The 22,729-nt window shown below is 45.1% G+C and overlaps 1 protein-coding gene across 16 annotated transcripts in view; it reads left to right on the top strand.

The window, feature by feature from the left end:
* Positions 1-7,126: 7,126 nt before the first annotated feature.
* NIN (ninein) overlaps positions 7,127-22,729 on the top strand; it is a 98,388-nt gene continuing 82,785 nt past the window's right edge. For all 16 annotated transcript variants that reach the window (XR_013386194.1, XR_013386193.1, XM_077909262.1 and 13 more), the window contains exons 1-3: positions 7,127-7,187; positions 7,574-7,627; positions 16,837-17,040. Coding sequence is in view for 14 of the 16 variants with exons in the window: in XM_077909262.1 (XP_077765388.1) it covers positions 16,858-17,040 (183 nt within the window). In the remaining 2 variants the exon portion in view is untranslated. The remainder of the gene's footprint in view (positions 7,188-7,573; positions 7,628-16,836; positions 17,041-22,729) is intronic.

Raw genomic sequence — 22,729 nt, 5'->3', positions numbered from 1 at the left:
CTCTTAGGTCCCTGACTCCCTGGTGCAGGAAACTGAAAGCCCAGCTCCCCTGAGTCAAGTGAGGGCACATTCCAAGATGTGGTTTATGCACCAGAGCTCCATTCAAGATTTAGCTGAGGTTGGGACTTTGCCTGAAAGTATACGCTTAGCTGGTTCCTTCTTTTCTACTTTCCCTATCTTGCCTCTCCCTCCCCATCCTTCTTCTCCACCACACTCCCTTACAGAACTAAGGAACATCTCTTCAACAACATTCTTGCACACAAATCCTCAACTCAGGGTCTGCTTCTGGGGAAATGACTTAAAATTCTGTGCAATGGAAAAATTCAAGACATTTCATGCTGATAGAGAGAAGAGCCATTGTTTCTGGAGCAAGAAATGTATGCATACCTACTTTATCAATCGAGATTTAGAAGGAAATAGTGGATAAACTCAAATTAGATATTTAGAGAATAGTTAATAAAAGGACTGAGTATAAAGGAGTGGGGCTGGGTGCAGAGAAACAAGGATAGTGCCTGCCTGGAAACTGATAACAAGGGGTGCCATTACCAACCCAAGGCCCCACTGGCAAGAAGGGAACTGGTAACAGAGTTGTATGGAGAGGACTGTGTGACAGAAGCTGTAATCTTATTTTTTTAAAGATTTTATTTACTTATTAATGAGAGACACAGAGAGAGAGAGAGGCAGAGACACAGGCAGAGGGAGAAGCAGGCTCCATGCAGGGAGCCCAACTTGGGACGCGATCCTGGGACTCCCAGGATCACAACCTGAGCCAAAGTCAGATACTCAACTGCTGAGCCACCCAGGTGTCCCAGAAGCTGTGATCTTAAAGGGTGCAGCCAGCCTAAAGGACCCTAGAGAGAACAAGCTGGCTAAAATAAATACCCCAATCTCATGCTCCTTCATTCTTCCCATCTTTTACCAGTGACCCCACCAGCTGAAAAGAACGGAAGCCAGGTACAAAAGAGCCCCTTTGTGCAGTACATCTAAGCTGGCCTCTTAGGGCATAGGGCAGGTGGAGAAGAGCAGACAGGGCGTCCAGAGGGACAAACAGAAGCTATCCAACATATCTATCTACCTACTTTCACACACACACACACACACACACACACACATGCACGTGCACACACATAAACGCATATACACACACACACAGTTTGTCCTGTTCTTGATTTTGACCTGTGGCCAGACACACATAAATAGACACTGATTTTTCTCTCTGCTGATCTTATTTCTCTTTTCATTTTATTTATACTTCAGGCTGCATGATGTTGTTCATCATACAATCAATAATGAAGAATCAGACATAGTACATTTTTATTAAAGTCTGAGTATGGTGTCTGGGCATCTCAACAGTAGCCCCAAGCCTTAGCCTCTATGATGGCATTTTTTTGTACATCAAAATATGACTCACAGAGCTCACTATGTAAAGTGTATCATCTCTTTGGCCTCAGTATTTTGGTATAAAGAGCTCTAATTTATATATCCCTAGAGAACCATACTCATTTTCTTCCAATTGAAAACAAAATACAAATCAAAGATTTATGTTGTTTTTTTGAAATGACATGGCTGATTGCTGTCTCATCAATCCAGGTGCAAGGATGCCCTCATTATTCCGTTTACTCCCAGATGTCCTCATTATTGGAAGCGATGCTCTCTTTCTATTGGTCTCATTTTCTGTTTTTGAAATGGTCATTTTCCCCACAAGCAGCTTTGGCTTGGTTCAGAATATAAAGCACTGCAAAATGTGCAGATTGAAGACAAAGGGTCACTCAGTTATTTGACGGTCTTTGAGATTAATCGTGGAAAGCAGAACCCTGGTCCTCAGGATGCTGGCAGGAGCTGATGTGGGTGAGATGAAGGATAGATGATGGAGAAGTACCACTCCCACACATCCCTGGAGGAAGGCAATGCACAGCAGTGCCTTCTGGGCCTCTAGCCCTCTCTCTCTGCTGGGTGCCCTGCAGACTCAGATACAGCTGAACAGAAAACACGTGGGCCATGGGGCACACATTAGCAAATGGCCTACAGGGCTGTCATTTCCAAGTATTAAAATAGTATGTGTTGGGCTATTTTCTTCTGAAATTTTATTTTAATATACTACTGGGGGGTCCAAGGGTTATAGAAGGTGGTGATTTAAAAAAAAATCTCTAAACGTCGTGCTTCATTTTGAGGCAGCTGCCTGCATCATCCATGCAGACTCACCACAGAAGGTGAGTGTGAGGGTGGATGGGCTCTGCCTAGAAGCCTGATGCAATCACTATGAGATTATGTAAAGCAAGGCACGTAACCCTCCCAACCCCAGATTCCTTGTAACAAGAAATGAGGTTAGATGAAGTTGGAATCCTCTTATTGTTCTAATATTTCACTACGAACTACAGTAACCAATGGTCACATATGGTGAGTCTGAACTGAGATGGGTGACCAGTGCCAAAAATCACCAGATTTCCAAGACTCAGTACAAATGCTGGTGTAAGTTATATCATTAAAAATTTTTTTATATCGGTTATGTGTTGAAATGATAATAATTCGAGGTATATTGGGTTAAATAAAATAAAAACAGTTTCACTACTTTCCCGTTTAAATTGCGGCTACTAGAAATTTTGGAATTATACATGTGGCTTATATTACCTTTCTATTGGACAGAACAGTTTTTAAAATTTATTTATTTATTGACCTATATAAAAATATATGTTCCCAGGTTCCCATTTCTTCTGGATGCACATCAAATTCTAGAAAACTTAAAGTTGTCTTGAATGGCATCATTTTCCATTCAAAGATCTTTTTGTAAAAAGGTAAAAATTTCATGTCATGTTGGCTAAGTGTTTAAGAGAGTGTAAGGGGAAGGAAGAGAAATGGTCCTTAAACTAGAATTTCATTTCCTTCTACTTTGAGTGAAGCTAGAGTGTCAGTCTTGAGACATTTTTAATTTTTAGAACAGTAGGACGTTTCCAGATTGCAGACACATGAAAATAGACGCTTCCCAAAGTGAAGAGCAGTCCTCCTCCTCTGCCATGCACACACATGCAACATCTCTTCTCCACTGAGTGCCAAGTATTTGGAAAGCACCTAAATGCTCAATTCATGAGCTCCAGAAAGCACATGTTCAATAACCACTTCCTGCTGTGCATTAACTGCTGAGTCTAATAAAGAACAGTAGACAGAGACAAGGTATAAAATATGCCTTAGGACTAATGATCTGGGTTAGAGAGAGCAGCACAGGGAAGATTCAGCGGCACATGTAAGAGCAGAGTAGAAGGAGGGTAGGTTGTCTGGGGACACTGAGCAAACACTCATCCGCAGGGATCAAGTAGGGAGGGCCTTGCCTATCAGGAAGGAGATCTAGGACCTGACATGAAAGAAGATGGGCTGAATGATCTAACAGAAGCCATGTTTGAGGGGACTCATCCCTCTCTTCCCTGTCATGTTTTATATGGAGATTATCTATCTATCTATCTATCTATCTATCTATCTATCTATCTATCTCCCAACTGGAAGATCTGATTAGAGTCTAATGCTACTTCACACTATTCTGTTACTCTCTCCTATGCATGTTTTTTGCTTACCCAAGGGAGAATGAATGATACAGAGAGGACAAGAGCCAAGGTTGATGTTTCTTTTGAATATCTCATGGTTTCCAGGACAGTAGTAGGTACAGAGTAGGTACTCAATGCTTACTTAAAAAATAATAAGGTAAATTATGCTAAGTCCCTGTGTCCTGTCTTTAGTATATTTCATGAGGGAAAATGGAGAATCCTAATTCCTAACATGGGTTCTTCAGGGGCAAAAGTGTAAATCAGTTTGCCTTCTATTTCCTGTCCCTTTTCTGTGTTTATCTCCTTTCTTCCCAGCATCTTCCTGGGTGCTTACCACCATCATTTTGTCATTGAAACTTTCTCCTAGCCCTTGACTTATGCATCTGGATGGAACCCAGATTTCCCCTTTCCTTCTTTCACCACCCATTTCCTTAGGTCCTCGGGGAGAGTATGATGTCCCTTTACCCACACAGTCCCTGGCTTGGATTAGAAATGATGATCTACTTTAACCATTTAGCCCTCCCTGATGCAGTGTCACTTACGTGAAGATTGTTCTGATCACTTCATATGGTCAGAGAAATAAGAAAGGCATTTATTAAAGAAGTGTAGAAGGAGATGGGAGTTACTATGGAGTGACAGAAGCATTTTTGCTTTGTTTGGTTTTTAAATGTACTGTACGTAAGAAATAACTCATCCCCAACTGTGACTTTGGGGGAGGGTAGATTGAATTTGGTTAGAACTATAAGCTTTCCTTACCCAGAAAAGAAGTGACTCTGTAGATCCTATTAAATTTACAACACCTGAATTTTCTCTCTCTCCTTTAAAAAAAAAAAAAAAAAAAAAAATCCACTGTTGTTGTCCTGGCTTTAATCATTACAAAATTACTTCAAGAAGAAACAGACTTTCTCTACCTTAGATTATTCTTTGGTTAACTTTTTAGAGCTTTTAGCCACCTGAGAAAGCCAGTCCAATACTGAAAAATGTTGCAAAAAGCCACTCAAAGACATCACCTGCCTTAATTCGTTAAGCGTCCCAAGTCCCTGAACAGGCTCTTTGTAAAGTGCCTCTTAATATCAGAGGCAGATAAACTGCAACAGATTCGAGTGAAATGTAGTCTGTACAGGCTGGGTAAATGTTTATGTCTCTTTTCATTTTTCCTTCTATTGCATATAATGTAGAATCAGAGCCTGGCTACTATTTCTACTATCTTTATTTTTGTTTAACAGAGGAAAGCTCAAGTGATAGGTTCTAAGGCAAGACCCTGCTTTTTTCCCAATGATTGTATGCTGGACTAAAATTGACCTTTCACCCCATGCAACCTAAATCGCAGGCACATGGTATTAAATTATCTGCCTTGGTAAGATTGTCCTTGCAAAGCTACACCACAAAGTAGCCATGCTCCACACTCTCCCCTCCTTTGTAGCAAGCCTGGGGATTGGATGTCATTTCAAGTGTCTGGTCCCAGCATTAACTCCACCCCGTTCACCGCTCTCAAGAAAGAGTATCTTGTGTTTCTCAAATCACACAACCCCCACCAATTCTGACCTTTCTCCATAGAGAGTGAACACCACCTCCAACATCCCCTAGCTCCCAGGAATCACCATTTTGAATTAATGAGCAATCCCAACCTTAAGGATTCTTGCAGGTAAAAGGGATGCTTGGAGAGAGAACCGGTAGGATGAGGCTCCCATGCCAGAAATTAGGTGAAACAAGAAACATGTCTTCATTCTTACCTTCTGAGACTGTTGGCTGTTTCCTTCCCCAGTGAACATTCTTCTAAGATGACAGCTCTGTAAGTATTCCGCTAACAAATTAGCTATTCACTTAACTGTGTGTCTGTGTGTTGTATAACTACTACTGGATGGAACAACTGTGCATTAAGTACATGAGCATGTGTGTGCACAAGAGTATTAAGAAGGGGGCGGAGGAGCATGCATTGAAAGAGAACTGGGTTCTAAAATAAGACTGATATGCCTTATTTTTTTTAAAATTTTATTTCTTCATGAGAGACCAAGAGAGAGAGGCAGAGACACAGGGAGAGGGAGAAGCAGACTCCTCAAGGGGAGCTCAATGTGGGACTCAATCCCAGGACCCTGGGATCATGACCGGAGCCGAAGGCAGATGCTCAACCACTGAGCTACCCAGGTGCCCCCAAGACTGATATGCTTTTTAAAAAAAACCCAAACTTAATTTGAGGACAACTGTAGATTCACATTAAGTTTTAAGAAATAGTGTAACATATATAGAACTTTATAATAGTATATGGACCTTTAACCCAATGGTAATATTTTGAATAACTGTACCAGGAAACTGACATTAATACAGTCGTAGGGCCTTATTCAAAATGTCACCAGTTTTGTATATTCTCATTTGTGTATTTAGTTTAGTGCGATTCTGCTTTTGAATCTCAGCTGTGCTTAGTACTAGCTGTGTGACCCTGAATGCGCGCCCTAGCTTCTCTGAGGCCCAGTCTCCTCATCTGCAAAATGGGCATGTCTGTCTCCTAAAGGTGGTGTGAGAATTAGGTAAGATCATTTCTGCTAAGTTTCCAGCACACTGGATTCTCAATAGATGCTACTTTCCTTCCTTTCTATCCCTTGTTCTTTCAGTAGCAAGGGAATGTTCTCCAGTTTCTTCCTGAAATAAGCAGACTTAGGGGTTATCCGGATGAAGCGGCTCCTTCTTCAAGGCCAGTAACGTTTAACCCTGCAGTTCAAAGACAGCACAGTGGACGTCACCTGCCCACAGCTGCTGCCTACAGGCTTGGACTTGGGGTCCAAATCAAAGTGTAAAGATGGGGGTTAGAAAGGAGAGATTTGGGGGGGAGCTGTGGAGTAGGGGTAGGAGGTGGTAAGTACTGAACACTCCTTGGCTGGAGAACTGCCAGTTCCAAGGAATTTCCGAACAGTGTGGCCAGTGACGGAGGTTGGAAGAGCCGCGGAAGGCTGGGTACGGGCTGGGAGCCTCTAGGACACGGTGGGCAGGTGCGAAGCCGGCCTGGACGGGGTGGGAGGGTCACGGAGGGTCACTCAGCCCCGAGCCAAGTCCAGCGCTCTTCTGTCCCCCGGAGCCCTCTTCCAAGGACGGCCAAGGAGCGCCGAGGGGCCAAGAAATCCGGGACCGCCGGGGGCGGGAAGGGCACCTTGACCCCCACCCCAGGGTCCCGCCGGCCCGGGGCGGGGGCCTTTCCTCGCGCGGAGCCGCGGCTGCCTGGGTGTCCTAGGCTCGGCGGGGCGGGGGGCGCGGGGGAGCCGTAGCCCCGGCTTGGCCGCCTCGAGGCGCCGGCCTCCCCCACCTGCACCGCGCGGACCCGGGCGTTTCCGAGGCGCCACGCGGCGGCCGAGCCGGGACGGGGCTCCCCGGGTTCCCGCGACCCGAGCGGGCCGGGGCGGGCCGGGGCGGGGCGGACCCCGCGGGGGCCGGGAGGCCGCTCTGCGCTCCTCCCCCGGCAGCCCCGGCGCCGCCCTGGCTCCTCCCCGCCGCGCCGCCGGGCCCGGCCCTTCCTCCCCGCGTCCAGAGCTCCGGGTGGCCGCGGCCGAGCCGGGAGCCGAGCGCGCTGGGCGCGGCCGTCCCGCCGCCGCCGCCTCCGAGCCCAGAGTGCGCCCGCGGCCATGGTCCCTGCGGCGGCCCCGGGCGCTTGAGCCCCGCGACGCGGTGAGCAGGAGCCCGCTCCCGGCCCCCCCCCGCGGCCTGGGGGTGCGCGGAGGCCTCGCGCCGCCCCCCGCCGCGGGACGGGCTGGGGCTTCCCCTGCGGCGCGCGGGGCCGGGCGGGAGCTGTGCCCGCGGGGCGCTCCCGGGGCCGGGGAGGGGGCGGGGCGGGCCCGGGGCGGGCCGGGCCGGGCCGGGGGCGGGGAGGATGCGCGCCGCGGCCCCGGAGAGCCGCGCTTTTGTACGCGCCGGCCCCTTACATATGGAAATGACGCCCGCGCGGGTCCCCAGTCGCGTCCTTTTGAAGGACGCCCGCCTGGACCCGCGGCGCCGGCTGCGAAGCATTGTCCCGCGTCCTGAGCCCTAACAAAGCGTCCCCCTCGGCTTTGCAGAGCACCGGAGGCGGGCGGCCGGCGGCGCGGGCGCAACGGAGAGGCCGCCAGAAGGTAGGCGAGCGCGGCGGGGGCCGAGCCTGTGCGCTGCCGGGTGACACAATGGGGCGTCTGAGGTTTGGGGGTGCGATGGGCTGGCGGAGCGGAGGCGCAGCTGCATCTGCATCGCAGGTCGCCGGGGCCGGGGTCCTCCGCCACCCGCGTGGTCCCGGCCGCAGCCGCCCGCGGAAGGCCGCTCCCGTGTGCAGGGCCCGCAGCGCGCGGAGTCCCCGAGGCGGCAGAAGGCGGGGTTGTCCAGTCGCCTTGTGCCACCCGGGCCGACTTGCGGTCGAGACGCGGGGGGAGACCCGAGGTGATGAGCCTGGGCGCTCTGAGCAGCCGGAGCAGTTTGCGGCCCTTAAACGGGGCGAGGGGGTCTTAGAAGGTGTGTGGGGAAAACGCATATAGGACTTCCCCAGCGCAGTCACTAGGAACTAAGGGGAAAAGGACAACACGACACGCGGTTATTGCCTGGAAGCCTTGCTGGCCAGCCCAGCGCCGTGCAAGTGTGGAGCGCTGCGGGGGAGGCTTCCAGGGTTCCCGGGGCTGGGCTTCTGCAACGACCAGACCGGTCTCTGACAAAAGGACAAAGCTGCTGGAAACACTTCACTGCTGAAAGCTCCCTCCGTGAAGTTAGAGGGAGAGGGAGAGGCATTTTCCTAGTCTCAGCCCTGGACAAACCCGGGTAGAGGTGCGCATAAAACGGGAGCTGGAAAGATTGCCCTACCGTGTACCTTGTTAGACAACTTAGCTATCAGGAGATCCTGTGCCTTCCTTATTTAACAGGGGCAGAGGAATTCTTGAGATGGACTCGTATGGCAAATACAACCTAACTCCTGAATTTGTGAAATCAAAACCGATCGCATGGTTATCTTTTGTGACACGGTAGCCTTTTAGGATTAGAATCCTGATAAAGTCCATCGTGGCACATGGGCTGAGCTTCTGAGGTCATGGACGATTTGTCAGTTGGGCTCCCTTCTATATGTTGACAAAATCTTACGTCGGCTTGTTTCCAGAGGCTTGACAGTCTACAAGGAAATGTATTTTTCCTGTGTCAGCTTAATTTTATCTTGAATCTTCTCTAGCGGCTAGCGTCTTGGTGGATGACCTGATATATTGGCAGATCTTGCTCTGGAGTTTGTGAGAATTTCCAGGCCGTGCATAAAAGTAACAGGACAGGCTGGCTGAAAAACCAGTTATCTCTTCAGCCTGTTGTGAATGTTCTTAGGGAGGTGAAGTGAACTCCTGGGGAGTTCCTTTGTAGGTTTATTTTCACCTGTTCTCTGGCCATTCCGCAGGGGAAAGCATTCTTAATGTCAGCAGAGATAAAGGGAAGGACTTACAGATGTTCCACATGGGTTGGGCATCAATAAAGATATTGCCAAGGCAGGAGAAGCCTTTACAGGGGCAATAGAAGGGAAGCCATCACAGGCATAGTCTTTGCATTAAAATGTCAAAGATCAGTCATTTTAATAGGCACTTGCTCAGAATGGCCTGGTGTCTTTCGTCATCTTTTTTTCATTTTAGATATGTGATGACCCATAATGTCAAAAGATGTTAACTGCCGCAGAGGGGGAGAATAGGGCCCCAGTGAATTCTCAACAGCCAACCTTGATTTAATAGGCAATATTCTTATCTTAAGTCAAATGTTGCTAAAATAAATTGTTTTAAATGTCACTGCAAATGACTTTCTAAACTAACATTTCACCAATCTTGATGCTTCCATTTTCTGTTGATAATGAAAATACGTTTTATCAGTCTTACATTTATAAAGGGTTGGCAAGTTGAGCCAGAGCATTTTAGTGGGCTTCAAGCAGCCTCTTTGGGAGGTTTATTTTTATAGATGCCAATTCATCTGTGAGCCAGTAAATTATGTGGTTTGAATTCTGGCTATTGAGCTTACATCTGCTGGGCAGGAGCTGGTGGAGAAACTGAGGCTTGCAAAAAGATGTTTTTATCTTATTACAAATAGAATTTTTAAAAGATTATGGGAATATGTAAGTGAGCAACTTTTTTTTCCCCCCAAAATTAGAACACTTCTTTGTTGCAATCTGTATCAGCAGTTAATCATTTATTCAAGCTTTTGGATGGAAAAATTACAAAGTATTTATGTTCTAATGTTCACATAAAAAAACAAAGTTGGGCAACTATTGTTTATAGATGTGAGAAGAGAAGCTCTCCCTGGGGGAACTGTGCTCATAGCTGCAGGCATTCTGGATTAATTCCAGTAAATACGGCTCAAGAAGTGAAAGTTGCTATAAGCAGTCTCTTTCAAGAAAGTAACAAACATGTTTTCTGCTTCTGTAATTTTCTTAGTAGCTGATTACAGGCTATTGATTGAACGTGCGAGGCTAATGATTTTCTTCCTCCAGCTACCCTGAGTTGACTCCCTGTTTGGTAATCTACCTCACTGTTAGATTTAACAAAAGCTTGGTTTTGGCCCATCATTCAGGATAGTAAAATATGAAAAATATTTTGAATGTTTTAGAATAAATGCAAGTAGGATGTAATCAGCAAAGGTGGTTACTTTCTTTCAAATCTATGTAACCTGACTTTTTTTGTGTGTGTGGTGGCATTTAAACTTTTGTGTTCTTTCTGCCATGATTTTATTCTTGGTGATGCTCTGGTGCTTGTGGTATCCAGCTAGAACTGAGGTACTGCCGGGAACTGAGAGGAGGCTACCTCACAGGAGTCATTTTGATGAGCAGCAATAATTTCTGGCAGAAATATCCTATAGAGATATGTAAATAGGGACAGTTGCGTTTTCTATTAAAGCCTTTACTGAAACTGAATTTATTCTTGTCACTATTTCGTTATATGCTGAAGTGAGTCCAAATTGACAAGACTGGAAATCTTTGCAATTAAAGTGTTTGCAAAAAAGAGAAGAAAAAGAAACATTTTAATTTGATCATTGGCGTTGGGAGGCTCTGACTTGCCAAATGGTGAAAGCCGAAGGCATGAATGAAAAGCTTTCCCAAAGTAAGGTTTGTCCATGTTCACCCCTTTTGTTATAAAGTAACTAAATTAGTCACTTGGTGGTCACTGCCTGGTCTGTGGACCCCCAACAGCTATGTCTGAACACAAATCTAAAAGCATCTTTTATGATACCCAAGGAGAGCGGCTGAGCCAAGAGGGGCATCCAGACATTCCTCGTAGCTGTTCAGCTGCTGGACCATCTGGAGGGAAATAAAAGGCCTGGGCTAGGGGCTCTGGCATTGTGTTCATTTATTATTTGGTTTTCCCTTGCCAGACTTTGTCCCTTTTTCACTCCCTCTGGCCCAGAACAGAGTTCCCCTTTGGCTGGGGTGCCATTCTTACAAACTCCTTTCTGTACCTCGGATGCTGGAAAGTTCATAAGTTCATGTATCCACTTCATGTTGGCCTTATGTTGGGGACTTCATTATTCCAGCTGTACCTCCACCTCTTTTCCAGGCCCAGTTGGCATTGTATTCATCAGCCAGGGTTGCCGAGCGGAGCGCAGTAACACAGATCTGTAATGGACATCCCTGTCAGGGGCTGCGCATTTTGGCAGCCCTGTTTTGAGTTATTTGGAAGGAAAATGCTCCAAATAGTTCTCAGTATGGGTGGTTATTGGGTGGTAAATGTTTTGATAAATGGCTCTGTGCATCTGCCTCTTATTTATCCATCCCTAGGTTAAAACTCCAAAATATTGCCACACTCGCCCTTCTATTCCAACGGAATTGTAAAGGCTTTCTGTCAGTTTGATGGGGAAGGTAGATGGTGAGGAGAGGCCCTGGGTTGTGGTAGGCTTTATAAAATTGGAATTGTCCTTTGTGATTTGAAGGAGGAGTTGTCACTCAAAACCCAACTTTCTTCATCTCTGAGTAAGATTTCTGTCTCTGGTGGGTGTCTGTAGGCTTTAACTCTGGAAAGCATTGATGGCACAGATTAGACATACTTAAGTGTTCTGAGGAAGTAATTTAACAATGATCAATTTCTGGATTGTGCCCACTGTTGAAGATAGGGGACTCTTCCCGGTCACTTTTATTAAAAAAAATGCATTTCTTCTTTGCTCTAAATCCCAACTCTGCTTTGGAAAAAAAAAAAAAAAAGAGTGCTTGTTCTGTGTATCACTATGCCTTATAGGCTATAATTATTCAGTAAATGGTTTAGAGAGGTAGGGAGGAAGAAACCCCACCCTTCCCCTCACTCCAATTTGGAGGAGTTTGTGGCCATCAGGTTTTCATGGTGGTTTCTGGTACTTGGTACTCTTTGTTAGCTGATTAACACATGAAGGTAGAGATAAGGGATTTGCCTTGATGTCATTTCAGTGGTTACATTCGTGTGTTGTGTGTGCATGCATAGGATTGAGAGCATAATTTATAGAGTCCAGAGTTCAGATCTCAGCTCCACCCCCATATTAGCACTGTATCCTTGGACGAGTTGCCTGATTTTACATCTTAAAATGGGATTATGATGTCTACTTTAAAGAATTAGAAGGATTAAATGAGATCATTTATGTGAAGTATTCAGTGTAGGCCACACTTAGAGTAGGTGCTCAGAAGTTTAAAAAAAAGTTTCTTCTTAATTCCAACTATATTTCAGCCTTTCTGCTTTTGTTTGATGTTAAATGTATCAGTAATCTGCTTTTTTTTTTTTCAGGTTTTTTTTTTTTTTAATTTTTATTTATTTATTTATGATAGTCACAGAGAGAGAGAGAGAGAGAGAGAGGCAGAGACACAGGCAGAGGGAGAAGCAGGCTCCATGCACCGGGAGCCCAATGTGGGATTCGATCCAGGGTCTCCAGGATCGCGCCCCGGGCCAAAGGCAGGCGCCAAACCGCTGCACCACCCAGGGATCCCAGTAATCTGCTTTTAAAGATGGAGGAGGCATGGAGTCTTAACTTGCTGCCGCTAACTATTTATTTATTTATTTATTTATTTATTTATTTATTTATTTATAAAGATTTTATTTTATTTACTCATGAGAGATACAGAGCGAGCGAGAGAGGGGCAGAGGGAGAAGCAGGCTCCACGCAGGGAGCCCGATGCGGGACTCGATCCCGGGTCTCCAGGATCAGGCCCTGGGCTGCAGGCGGCGCTAAACTGCTGCGCCACCAGGGCTGCCCTTATAATATTATTTATATATGCATTACCTGCTCTGTGCATTCTTCTCTGTGAGGCATTCCACAGCCTCTGCTCTGCTTCTCTGAAGGCCGATCTCTGGCTGGTTGACTAAGTTACCTTTCTTCAGTTTACCCCTCCTTTGTCAGTCGCTCCTGTTTTCTTAGTGGTTTTCTCAATTCTACTCTTGTATCAACTTTCTCAGGGACTGTCCTGTCACTTGCTTGCCATCTTTAACCCCCAAGACAGCCCTTTCAGATAGGTATTATTTTTTTTATTTTATGTATTTATTATTATTATTATTATTATTCATAGAGATGCAGAGAGAGAGAGAGAGGCAGAGGGAGAAGCAGGTTCCATGCAGGGAGCCTGAGGTGGGACTCGATCCCGGGTCTCCAGATCACGCCCCAGGCTGCAGGCGGCGCTAAACCGCTGCGCCACCGGGGCTGCCCTCAGATAGGTATTATTATCCCTATTCTATAAACAAGAGGACTTTGGAGAGTGTTTAGTTTAGATTCTCCTCCAAAGTCATGTCCTAGAATTCCCGCCCCCACCCCCCACCCCCACCCCCAAATCCCTGCAAATGCAGCTGAAGTTTATGAATCTATTGGCTTAATTACTAACTCCTTAAACTCCAGCCAGTTCTGGATGCTACAGTTTGGGATGGATTCTGGCTTTCTACTGCTTAGTTACATCTAAGACTGAAAATGCCTTTGAAAAAAGGGTTGGATGGGGAAGGAGAGGTGTGCTTGTGGAAGAAACAGGCATTTCAAAGTCTTCATATGCTCATTTTATCACTCATTCAGAGTAAAGTTTCCACTCAAGGGATCTCCCTACACTGTCAGTCCATGATGTTTACTGGGTCCCTGGTGTGAGGAACAGACTGTACTATGCATTTGGGGGAGGATGTAAAAGAAATGAGTTGTGGACCTTGTCCTTAAGGAAATTTCTGCCAAGTGAGGAGAAAAAAATTCTTGCACATGAAATTACTCATGAACATTTGGGGAATAATATCAACCAGTAAAAATGCATTCTGTGCCAAATGAGGACTGACAACTTGTCACCATATGTAACATCGTTTGGATGTTTCCGTATGCTCATTTGTTCCGCAGATTTGGGGCTGTTTTCCACCCCTTCAGTCAAAAGAATGTTTTCTGAAGCACAGTGTCTTGGGAAGGAGGGAGATGAAATAAAGAGATAGAAAAGGAAAGCTGCTGTGAAGAGATTGATTTAGTGAAAATCCAATGACCTCCCAAAGATCAGGGAATGATAGTTTATGAAATTCAGAGCTATGGATAAGATCAGGACTTTGCAGTACATGATGAGTTTTAGGATTTTCTTTCATTGGTCTAAATGAACCTATCCCCGCCCCTTAAAAATAATTTGAAAAAGAGGAAATGTTAGAATTCTTTCACTTTTGAGTTTGTTTTTTTTTAATGCAAAATCAAGTGAAAGTCGAATAGGCGGCCTTTTATGAAGTTGGTCAGATTGTAGCCTGTAAAACTGGGACTGTAAAACCCGAGTGGGGCTGAGAGCTCTCGCAACCCTGAAAATCCCAGCACACCTGGGTGTTCTCAGATCTTAGCCAACAGCAACGTGCAGACTCTGAGTAAATCTCATTAGCTAGGCATTGGCCCTCTCTAAATTCCTAACTTTTGTGGCTTTGCTTAACACCTTGGTGTTTCTTTTCTGATGCTCTGATGTTTATATAGCACTCTCAACTTATTTTGAAAACATTTGCATGGTGATTAGTTAACCCAACAGACCAACCCTGGGAAGGCAGCCAGAGCCCGCAGCACCTTAGTAATAGAAAAGCTGATAATTAGAAGACCCATTCTCCACTCCTCTCTCTCTCTCTCTCTCTCTCTCACACACACACACACACACACACACACACCCGGACCAGGAGCCTGGATCTAGATGGTGCTACATTGCTTTAATGAGTGGCCTCAGTAAAAACTGAAGAGTGGTGGAACTATTTGAATCCACCTAGTTCTGCTGAAACTCTTGGGATGGTCAAGGCTCTGTTTTAGCTGGTAGTATTTTGAACAGTGTCTGTGGGAAGAAAGCACTGCCTAGAGTGGCACTGACGTGTGATGGAAGCTTCTCTCGTTTTCAGTCCTGTCCATGTTCAACACCTGAACTTGCATGTTGCCTGTGTTTCCCATCTGCTCTATGAACATCACCTCTAAGTTAGAGAGTTCCCTTACTCAGGGCTTTTTTTTTTTTTTTTTTTAAGATTTTATTTATTTATTCATGAGAGACAGAGAGAAAGAGAGGCAGAGACACAGGCAGAGGGAGAAGCAGGCTCCTCGCAGAGAGCCCAATGTGGGACTTGATCCTGGGTCTCCAGGATCATGCCCTGGGCCGAAGATGGCGCTAAACCACTGAGCCACCAGGGCTGCCCACTCAGGGCTTTTGTTAAAGGTGCTGCCTTTTTTTTTTTCCTTACGATTTTATTTATTTTTTCATGTGAGACACAGAGAGAAGGGCAGAGACCTAGGCAGAGGGAGAAGCAGGCTGATGTGGGGCTCCATCCCAGGACCCCGGGATCATGACCTGAGCCAAAGGCAGACACTCAACCACTGAGCCACCCAGGTGCCTCAGAGGTGCTGCTTTTAAAACTAGAATGGTGATTGCCAGGAGCTGGGGGAGGAGGGCAGTGGGAAGTTTCTCTGTGGTGGGTACAGTTTCAGTCATGCAAGATGAAAAAAGTTCTGGAGATCTGTACAACAACACAACATATAGTGAAGATTGTCCTCACACCTAACATTTTGTTAATAAATTTTTGTAAAATTTCATGTTATGTGTTTTTTTTTAATCATAGTAAAAAATGTATTGGCAAGAAAATATATTTTTTAAAGTGCTGCTTATAGTCAAGGGGCTGATTCTGAGAGCCTTGTTTCAGATGGCTGAGGTCACCGTCTCCAGGGTATACGCTGTGTTTGGCTCTATTGCATCATGGTGAAGGGAGCTTCAGATGGGCAGGTTTCAGGCTTATTACTGGAAGCCACACCACATTAAAAATTAAATACTGTGTAAGCAAAAAAACCCCAGATTTCACTCTTAAGATAGGAGGAACCTAGAATTTCATAATGTATATTTTTAGCAAAAATGATTCTGAGTTCATCATGAGTCCATGTTTTTATTGATCCCAGGAAAGGTAGAGAAACAGAAGGTTTGGGGGTTGGGGGTGGTCCAGAGGACATAAAACAGGTTGACCAGGTGTGCAGATGTGAGATGGTCTGGATAAGGGAGGTTCCCTGAGACTCTGTATGATTCGTCTGGTCTGCGGCTCCTCTGAACCTCATAATCTGAAAGCTTGGAGTAGTGTTTTCCCCTTTCTCTAGGCAACTAGGCATTACCTAAAGCTCCTGGGGACTAAAGTGAGCTTCAGGGACTGCTCTTCCTGTCACACCTCATGTAATTGCACCAGTGAAGTTAATTGTGCTGCTTTTTGAGGAACTTGTGTAAAAGGCGTGTGTCTCATGTAAACAGGGAGGTGGTTTTGTATCAGACATGTTCATCTAGTGCTTCTCGCAGCAAGTCTTCAGGCCAACAGTGGTGGGGGGCATCTAGGCTGAACGATGTGGAACTAAATAGGCTGGCCACAGGGGTGGGTTGCAACATCTGGGCAGGCGGGCTGGAGCTCGCCAACTTGCATGGAAGCTCAGGCCCCACAGCCTATTGGTCTACCAAGTAGTTCGAAAGCACTGAGTATCCGAAGTGGCCTTTCACCTTCTGTAAGTCCAGGGCCAGATGAGCTGATAAGAGAACTGCTCTTTTGGTCTTGAGTTTGAGACTGGCTGCCCGCCTGAAGACCAGGCAGGAGAGGAGACTCCCTCATTCTGGTAATGTTACCCCGCGTGACCCGGCCTGTGGCTGTGGCCCTGGTGTGAGTGCCTGTGGGAACTGGGCTGGCCAGGGCTGGCTCCTGGAGAGCCCTACCGTCTTGCTGGGGGTTGGGGCAGGGGATGGCGGGGGCGGGGGGCAGCATCACCTCTCCTGCCTGCCTCCACTGAGGTCCTGATCGACCAGCACCAGGGGCCAGGCCACACAGAGCATTCCTGAGGGGCTGGCCAGGGCACGGGTGGGATTCCCGGGGCTGCCACAACCCGCCCTTGTCTCTGTTCCACACAGGTGAGCGCCGTGGGCTATGGGATGGATGAGGTGGAGCAGGACCAGCATGAGGCTCGACTCAAGGAGCTGTTTGACAGTTTTGATACAACGGGCACCGGGTCCTTGGGACAGGAGGAACTCACCGACCTTTGCCACATGTTGAGCTTGGAGGAGGTGGCCCCCGTGCTCCAGGAGACGCTGCTTCAGGACAACCTGTTGGGCAGGGTAAGGTGGGGAGGGGGAGAAGGCAGGCAGCGGGAGGGAAGTGGGTGCAGCTTCTGTCAGGTGCTGGCGGGGCGGGCGGGGGTAGAGTGTGTGCAGAGCACGCGTGTTGCAACTTGCTTCTGACATCCTGGCTGTGTGTGCCCCTAGCTGCCAAGCTGATAAACAGAGAAAATGTAATGGCAGGACCCAACAGTGTGGTTTGCTCGTGTTATGGAGGAGGGCCTGCTTGGATTTGTGCTCTGGAATAAAGGGGTGCCCTGAGCATCTTAGATGAAGACAGAAAAAGGGGCAATGAGAGCATGTTTTCCAATGCTCGTTCATTGTGGATCATTTTATGGCCTCTGCATTTATCATTGGGGCAGAAGGAGGGGACCACGATCTCCCTTGAAGAGAAGGAAAACACAGTAAGAAAATTGCCACTCACAGAATGAACGGATTGCTGTTATGACTTCTACTCCCAATAAAGCTGTTTCTTGTGCAGATTGCTTCTGGGGTGAAGTATTAATTAAACCTTTCACCTAGGAAATAAGACAGGAGGGTAAGTAAATACAGTGCAGGTTCATTTAAAACCCAGCACGACTTGCTTCCAGCAGGGATATGTGCTTATGCTGATGGTAACTTCTGCATTTGACAACAAATAGTCAGTGTTGTCCCCACAGATCAAGTCACAGAAATGAGTACAGGGTGAAGAGGGACCTTTTGAACTCTTGCTGTTAGTGGGAAGGATGTTCTCTCTGTCTCTACCTTATATTGTCTTTAGTTCTTATAATTCTAAGAGCATCATTTGTATGGCTTTGAGTCTTGCTATTGATTTTTTAGAACAGATGAAAGGAAAAGTGGGCAATTCTCCGAGCTCTGTTGTTGTCATTGATGACACTTTGTAGACAATGGTTTTTATCATGTGGTATGAAGTGGGGAAGGAGTTGTGAAATTCAGCTTTATTCCAGTGACTGAATTTCCTTTTTTTCGTTTCATTTTCATTGTCTCTTAGTTGACACGTTGACACGTTGGGTAAGTGACCTCAGATACAGCACGACGTATTGGCTGTCTGTGACACAAGACAGACGGGAGTAGCGATCATCCTAAAATGAATGTACAAAGGATGCTATTCTCAGGGGTTTGGCACTGTGAATGTCATGTTTATCAGGGCTCACACTTAGGAAAAACAAATGTGAGGTGTTTTACGAAACTGGAACCATCCTTGTTCACTCTGGGAGGGGAGGGATTAGTTGCTTGGGGATACATGTGGTCTCTGAAAAATGCTGAAATCTTGCTTCAGAAGCCATAGAAATGGGAGGTTTGGGGATGAAATCCTTTGCTCCTCATCATGCAAGGCACTCAAATGTGTTTTTCGTTCTGTCTCATTCGCGGACACCTTGGGGAGGCAAGGGAGTCTCGCTTCCCACTGTGGTCCTTGGAGATCTCAACCCTTTGGTATACAGGAGTAGTACCAAGAGTGGATCTGTCTCAGCGCTTATTAAAGCCTGAGAAGACAGATACAACCTCACGTTTCCTTGAGAGGTTGTCTCCGAGTCAGCGTAAATATACAACCCTCTGCCGTTAACAGATTGCACCTTGGTAGCACATTAACAGTCTGCTCTCCAGATGTTGCACATCTTTGCCCTCATTCAGCAAACTAAAACAAGGGAACAGTTATCGATTGATTTGTTAACGACTTGACACTATCAGCCCGCTTTTTACGTTTGCTATTTGCTTGTGAATAATGAATACCTAAGTGGTCTATAGCCTGATATTTACTTAGTGAGCCAGTGATAAAAGTTAAATAGATGTATGCATATTGATTTCATGTGGGAGGTCCCTGGTGACTGTCTTGAGAGCAGGGTTGGCATGAATTAATGCACTACTGTTCGATTTGCATTTTTTATGAAACGGAATTATTCTCCTCAGATGATCACATAAACTTGGCCATATGTTCTTAAGATACTCTATATGGTCTATAATTTTAAATTAGAAGGAAAAAATTCCTTAGGACTCACTGCAGAATTCTAAGTGCCAAAACCTTCATGATAATATTGAGTATGGATCATAAGTTGGAAATTTATAAGTTTCTTTTCAATGCCAGTCATCCTTCCTCTCTTTAGCAGGTATTTATAGAAAAACTTATATAAGAGTTCACAGTTTGCTTCATACGCAAGGACAAAGAAATAGCACGACAAATCCAAATATATTCAACTACTCATTAATTCAACAAATGTGTATTGTCGGGGTCCTGCATGTCAGGCATTCTGCTAGTCTATGGTATAGGTGCAACTTATTTATGTTTATCATAGATAAGGTTTTCCATTAGATTGGCTTTTGGATATAGTAATATCCAACAGCTTCCTGGATTTTTAGAGTTTAAATTTATCTTTAAATTTTAATAAGTAGAGTTTTTAAATAAAACAAAACTTCCAAGTTTACCTTTATTGGAATTGAGCTGAATGAATTATTTTTTTTCTTGAAAAAGATAAAAAGCATTGTTCTCCTCAATAAGAATATGAATATTTCTGTTTATTTTTTTCTTTTAAAATCCATCTGTAATAACTTTGTTTTTTCTTTAAGCTTAATATTTCTTTTGACAGTTAAGGAAAACGATTGAAATTGACTTGCCATTTTCATGCATTTTGCTACTAGGCCATTTACCCCCCAAATTATGTTTCTTTTTTCTTTTTCTTTTTTCCAAATTATGTTTCAATTCATCTATCTGATCTTGCTTTATAACTTGAAGTCGTATTCCCCAGAGCATGGTACTCACCATATAAGTGTTTGAAATACCTGATGATTGTGGATCACTGATTTGAAGGAAGCAGGACATTGCCGGTAGGTGTTTCCTGCTACATTATCACAAGGGCTCCATCCACATCTTGGTCATCTGTTAGGCACCTGTCAGGTGGGTGGGAGCTCAAGGCCAGGGACTCCTACGATACTGAAGACCTTTTAGTCTGGTCAGGTAATGTGCCTGGCAGCTGAATGGTCCTGAGAGCAAATATTACAAACATATAAGGAAACAGAACAGCATTGGCTTTCTTATTGAACCAAGTTTTCATCTAAGCAATTGATATTGGTCACAGGTGCTTCATGTTTTCTGTCTTTTGTTATTATTTTTAAAGATTTTATTTATTCATGAGAGACACAGAGAAGCAGAGACATAGGCAGAGGGAGAAGCAGGCTCCCCTCAGCGAGCCCGATGTGGGACTCAATCCCAGACTGAGGATCACGCCCTGATCCAAAGGCAGATGCTCAACTGCTGAGCCATCCAGATGTCCCCTTATTGTTATTTTTTAAAATTCAAGTTAGTTAACATATATTATTAGTTTTAGGGTAGAGTATAGGATTCATCAGTTGCATGTCACAGCCAGTGCTCATTGTATCATGTACCCCCCTTAATACCCATTGCCCAGTTACCTCATTCCCCCATTCATCTCCCTTTCAGCAACCCTCAGTTTGTTCGCTAGAATTAAGAGTCTGTTGGTTTTCCTCCCTCTCTGTTTTTATCTTATTTTATTTTTCCTTCCCTTCCCCTATGTTTATCTGCTTTGTTTCTTAAATGTGTCCTTTCAATTAAATGTTTTCATATGCCTCTCATTAGAAATCAAGACATATGATAGTCTACCTTGGTTTTATTGAAGCTGTTAGTTATATCATTTTTAAAAATGTATTATCCTTTACTTAAGGAATATAGCAACTTTGAAACCAAACAGACCCCTGAGATTCTAAGGAGTTTCCTTGCTGTATTCTCTGATACGAATCTGGTTGCCGAAGTACTCCATGTCCTGGGCACTCTTTAGAATCAGAACAAGCCACCTGGTCACAGAACTCACAGTTGGCTTCCAAAGAGTCCCATTGGTGTGTGGACTTTGCTCATAAAAGGCACTTTGAAATTTTTAGTGTTAAAATCTGATAGCTTTACAAAAAAATCATTTAGTGCAGTTTTCCCACCTTCATTTTAAAGTGCTTGGGGCTTCTTTTATAAATATTATGATTAATTTCATGTGGTGGATTTGCTTGTTTGTTTCCAGTCCATTAAAGCTTTTTAAGATTTCCTTCTCTTATGTACTTTAACTGTTTGTAAAGTTAATCAGAAATACAGAAGTACCTTCTGGCCATGATTATCTCAACGTGTGCTCTGTATGCAAAATTACGCTTGATCATCAAATAGTGTCTATTTATAACTACCCAATGTTCATGCTTCTGTTTCATATTATTAATCTGAGGCTCTTAATGGGTTGGAGGAAAGGATGGCAACATTTCTCATGGCATCTCTTGTTAAATGTCTGGAAGTTGCTTTATCTTCTTGTTTAACCACCATAGTTTAACCTGAAATGGTGAAAGGTATTTTCTGATTCCTATTTTGTCTTGTGATTCTGTAAACCATCACTCCCTTTCTTTACAACAGTCTCCACTGGGTCTGAACTCCTAAGGGTCTGTGGTTCCCAATTAGAGACAAGAAGACGTTCTGGTTAAGAGGCTGCAAGACTTGCTTCTATTCTGTATTAGTACTTTGTTGCCAAACTCATTGCAAAATTAACTTTAGTTTGACATGCTGCCAACCTCGAGCCCCTCAGAAGTATTTAGCCTGGAGGGAAACCAGGGTGAGGGGAGGGCTGTTGGGAAAACTAGCACCTCTCAATGAGAGGTAGGAACAGGTGTGGAAAGGCTGTCCTCTTCTACCTGCTTTATTTCAGTAATGACTGTCTCTTCCTCTGGAGAAAGTATGGTCCAGAATGCCCATTTGATTTGTGTAGTATTCCACCAATACTCTTATGAGTAGCTTCTTGTTTGGATAGAGGGGGCAGTTCTTTAGTGTCCATCACAGATTTTATTTTATTTTAAAGATTTGTATTTATGCATGAGAGACACAGAGAGAGGCAGAGACATAGGCAGAGGGAGAAGCAGGCTTGCTGCAGGGAGCCCGATGTGGAACTCGATCCCAGAACCTTGGGATCACAACCTGAGCCAAAGGCAGACACTCAACCACTGGGCCACCCAGGTGCCCCTTCATCACTGATTTTAGACTTTAGTGTTCATCTATATGGCAGAGAAACCTTGGAACCCAGAACTTGGAGAAGTACATTGACCTGTCCAAGGTCAGGCAGCTCATTTCAAGCAGCAGCCAGATAGAAACCCAGATTTCTCCATCCCTGAATTTGAATGTGTGTCTTCACGATCTCCTCAGACTCCAGATGTGCAATAATAAATCTCATTCTCCACACCCTCCTGCCCCCACTGCTACCACATCAAGACAGTGTATAGCATTAGAGCACAGTGTTTGAAGTCAGACTCGGATTCAAGTACTGATTCCTGCTATTGTTAGTTCTATGGGCATGTTACCTTATATAGTCTGAGCCTAAATTTCCTCATCTGGGGGCACCTGGGTGGCTCAGCGGTTTAGCGTCTGCCTTTGGCTCAGGTCATGATCCTGGGGTCCTGGGATCGAGTCCCGCATCAAGCTTCTCATGGGGAGCCTGCTTCTCCTTCTGCCAATGTCTCTGCCTCTCTCTTTATGTCTCTCACAGATAAATAAATAAAATCTTAAAAAAATTTTCCTCATCTGTGTAATGGGAAAAATAATACCGTCCATCCAAGATCGTGATGATGGTTGAATTATATTGTATGTGTCAAAGACTTAACATAGAGCCAGCCATACGGTTAATTACTATGTTCTAGTCTGCCTGTACGCTTCTCTCCC

The sequence above is a fragment of the Canis aureus genome, chromosome 9, assembly GCF_053574225.1.
Source record: "Canis aureus isolate CA01 chromosome 9, VMU_Caureus_v.1.0, whole genome shotgun sequence".
NCBI classification, from domain to species: Eukaryota; Metazoa; Chordata; class Mammalia; order Carnivora; family Canidae; genus Canis; species Canis aureus.
The sequence above is the reverse complement of the archived record's forward strand: the minus strand, read 5'-3'. Positions and strand labels throughout refer to the sequence as shown.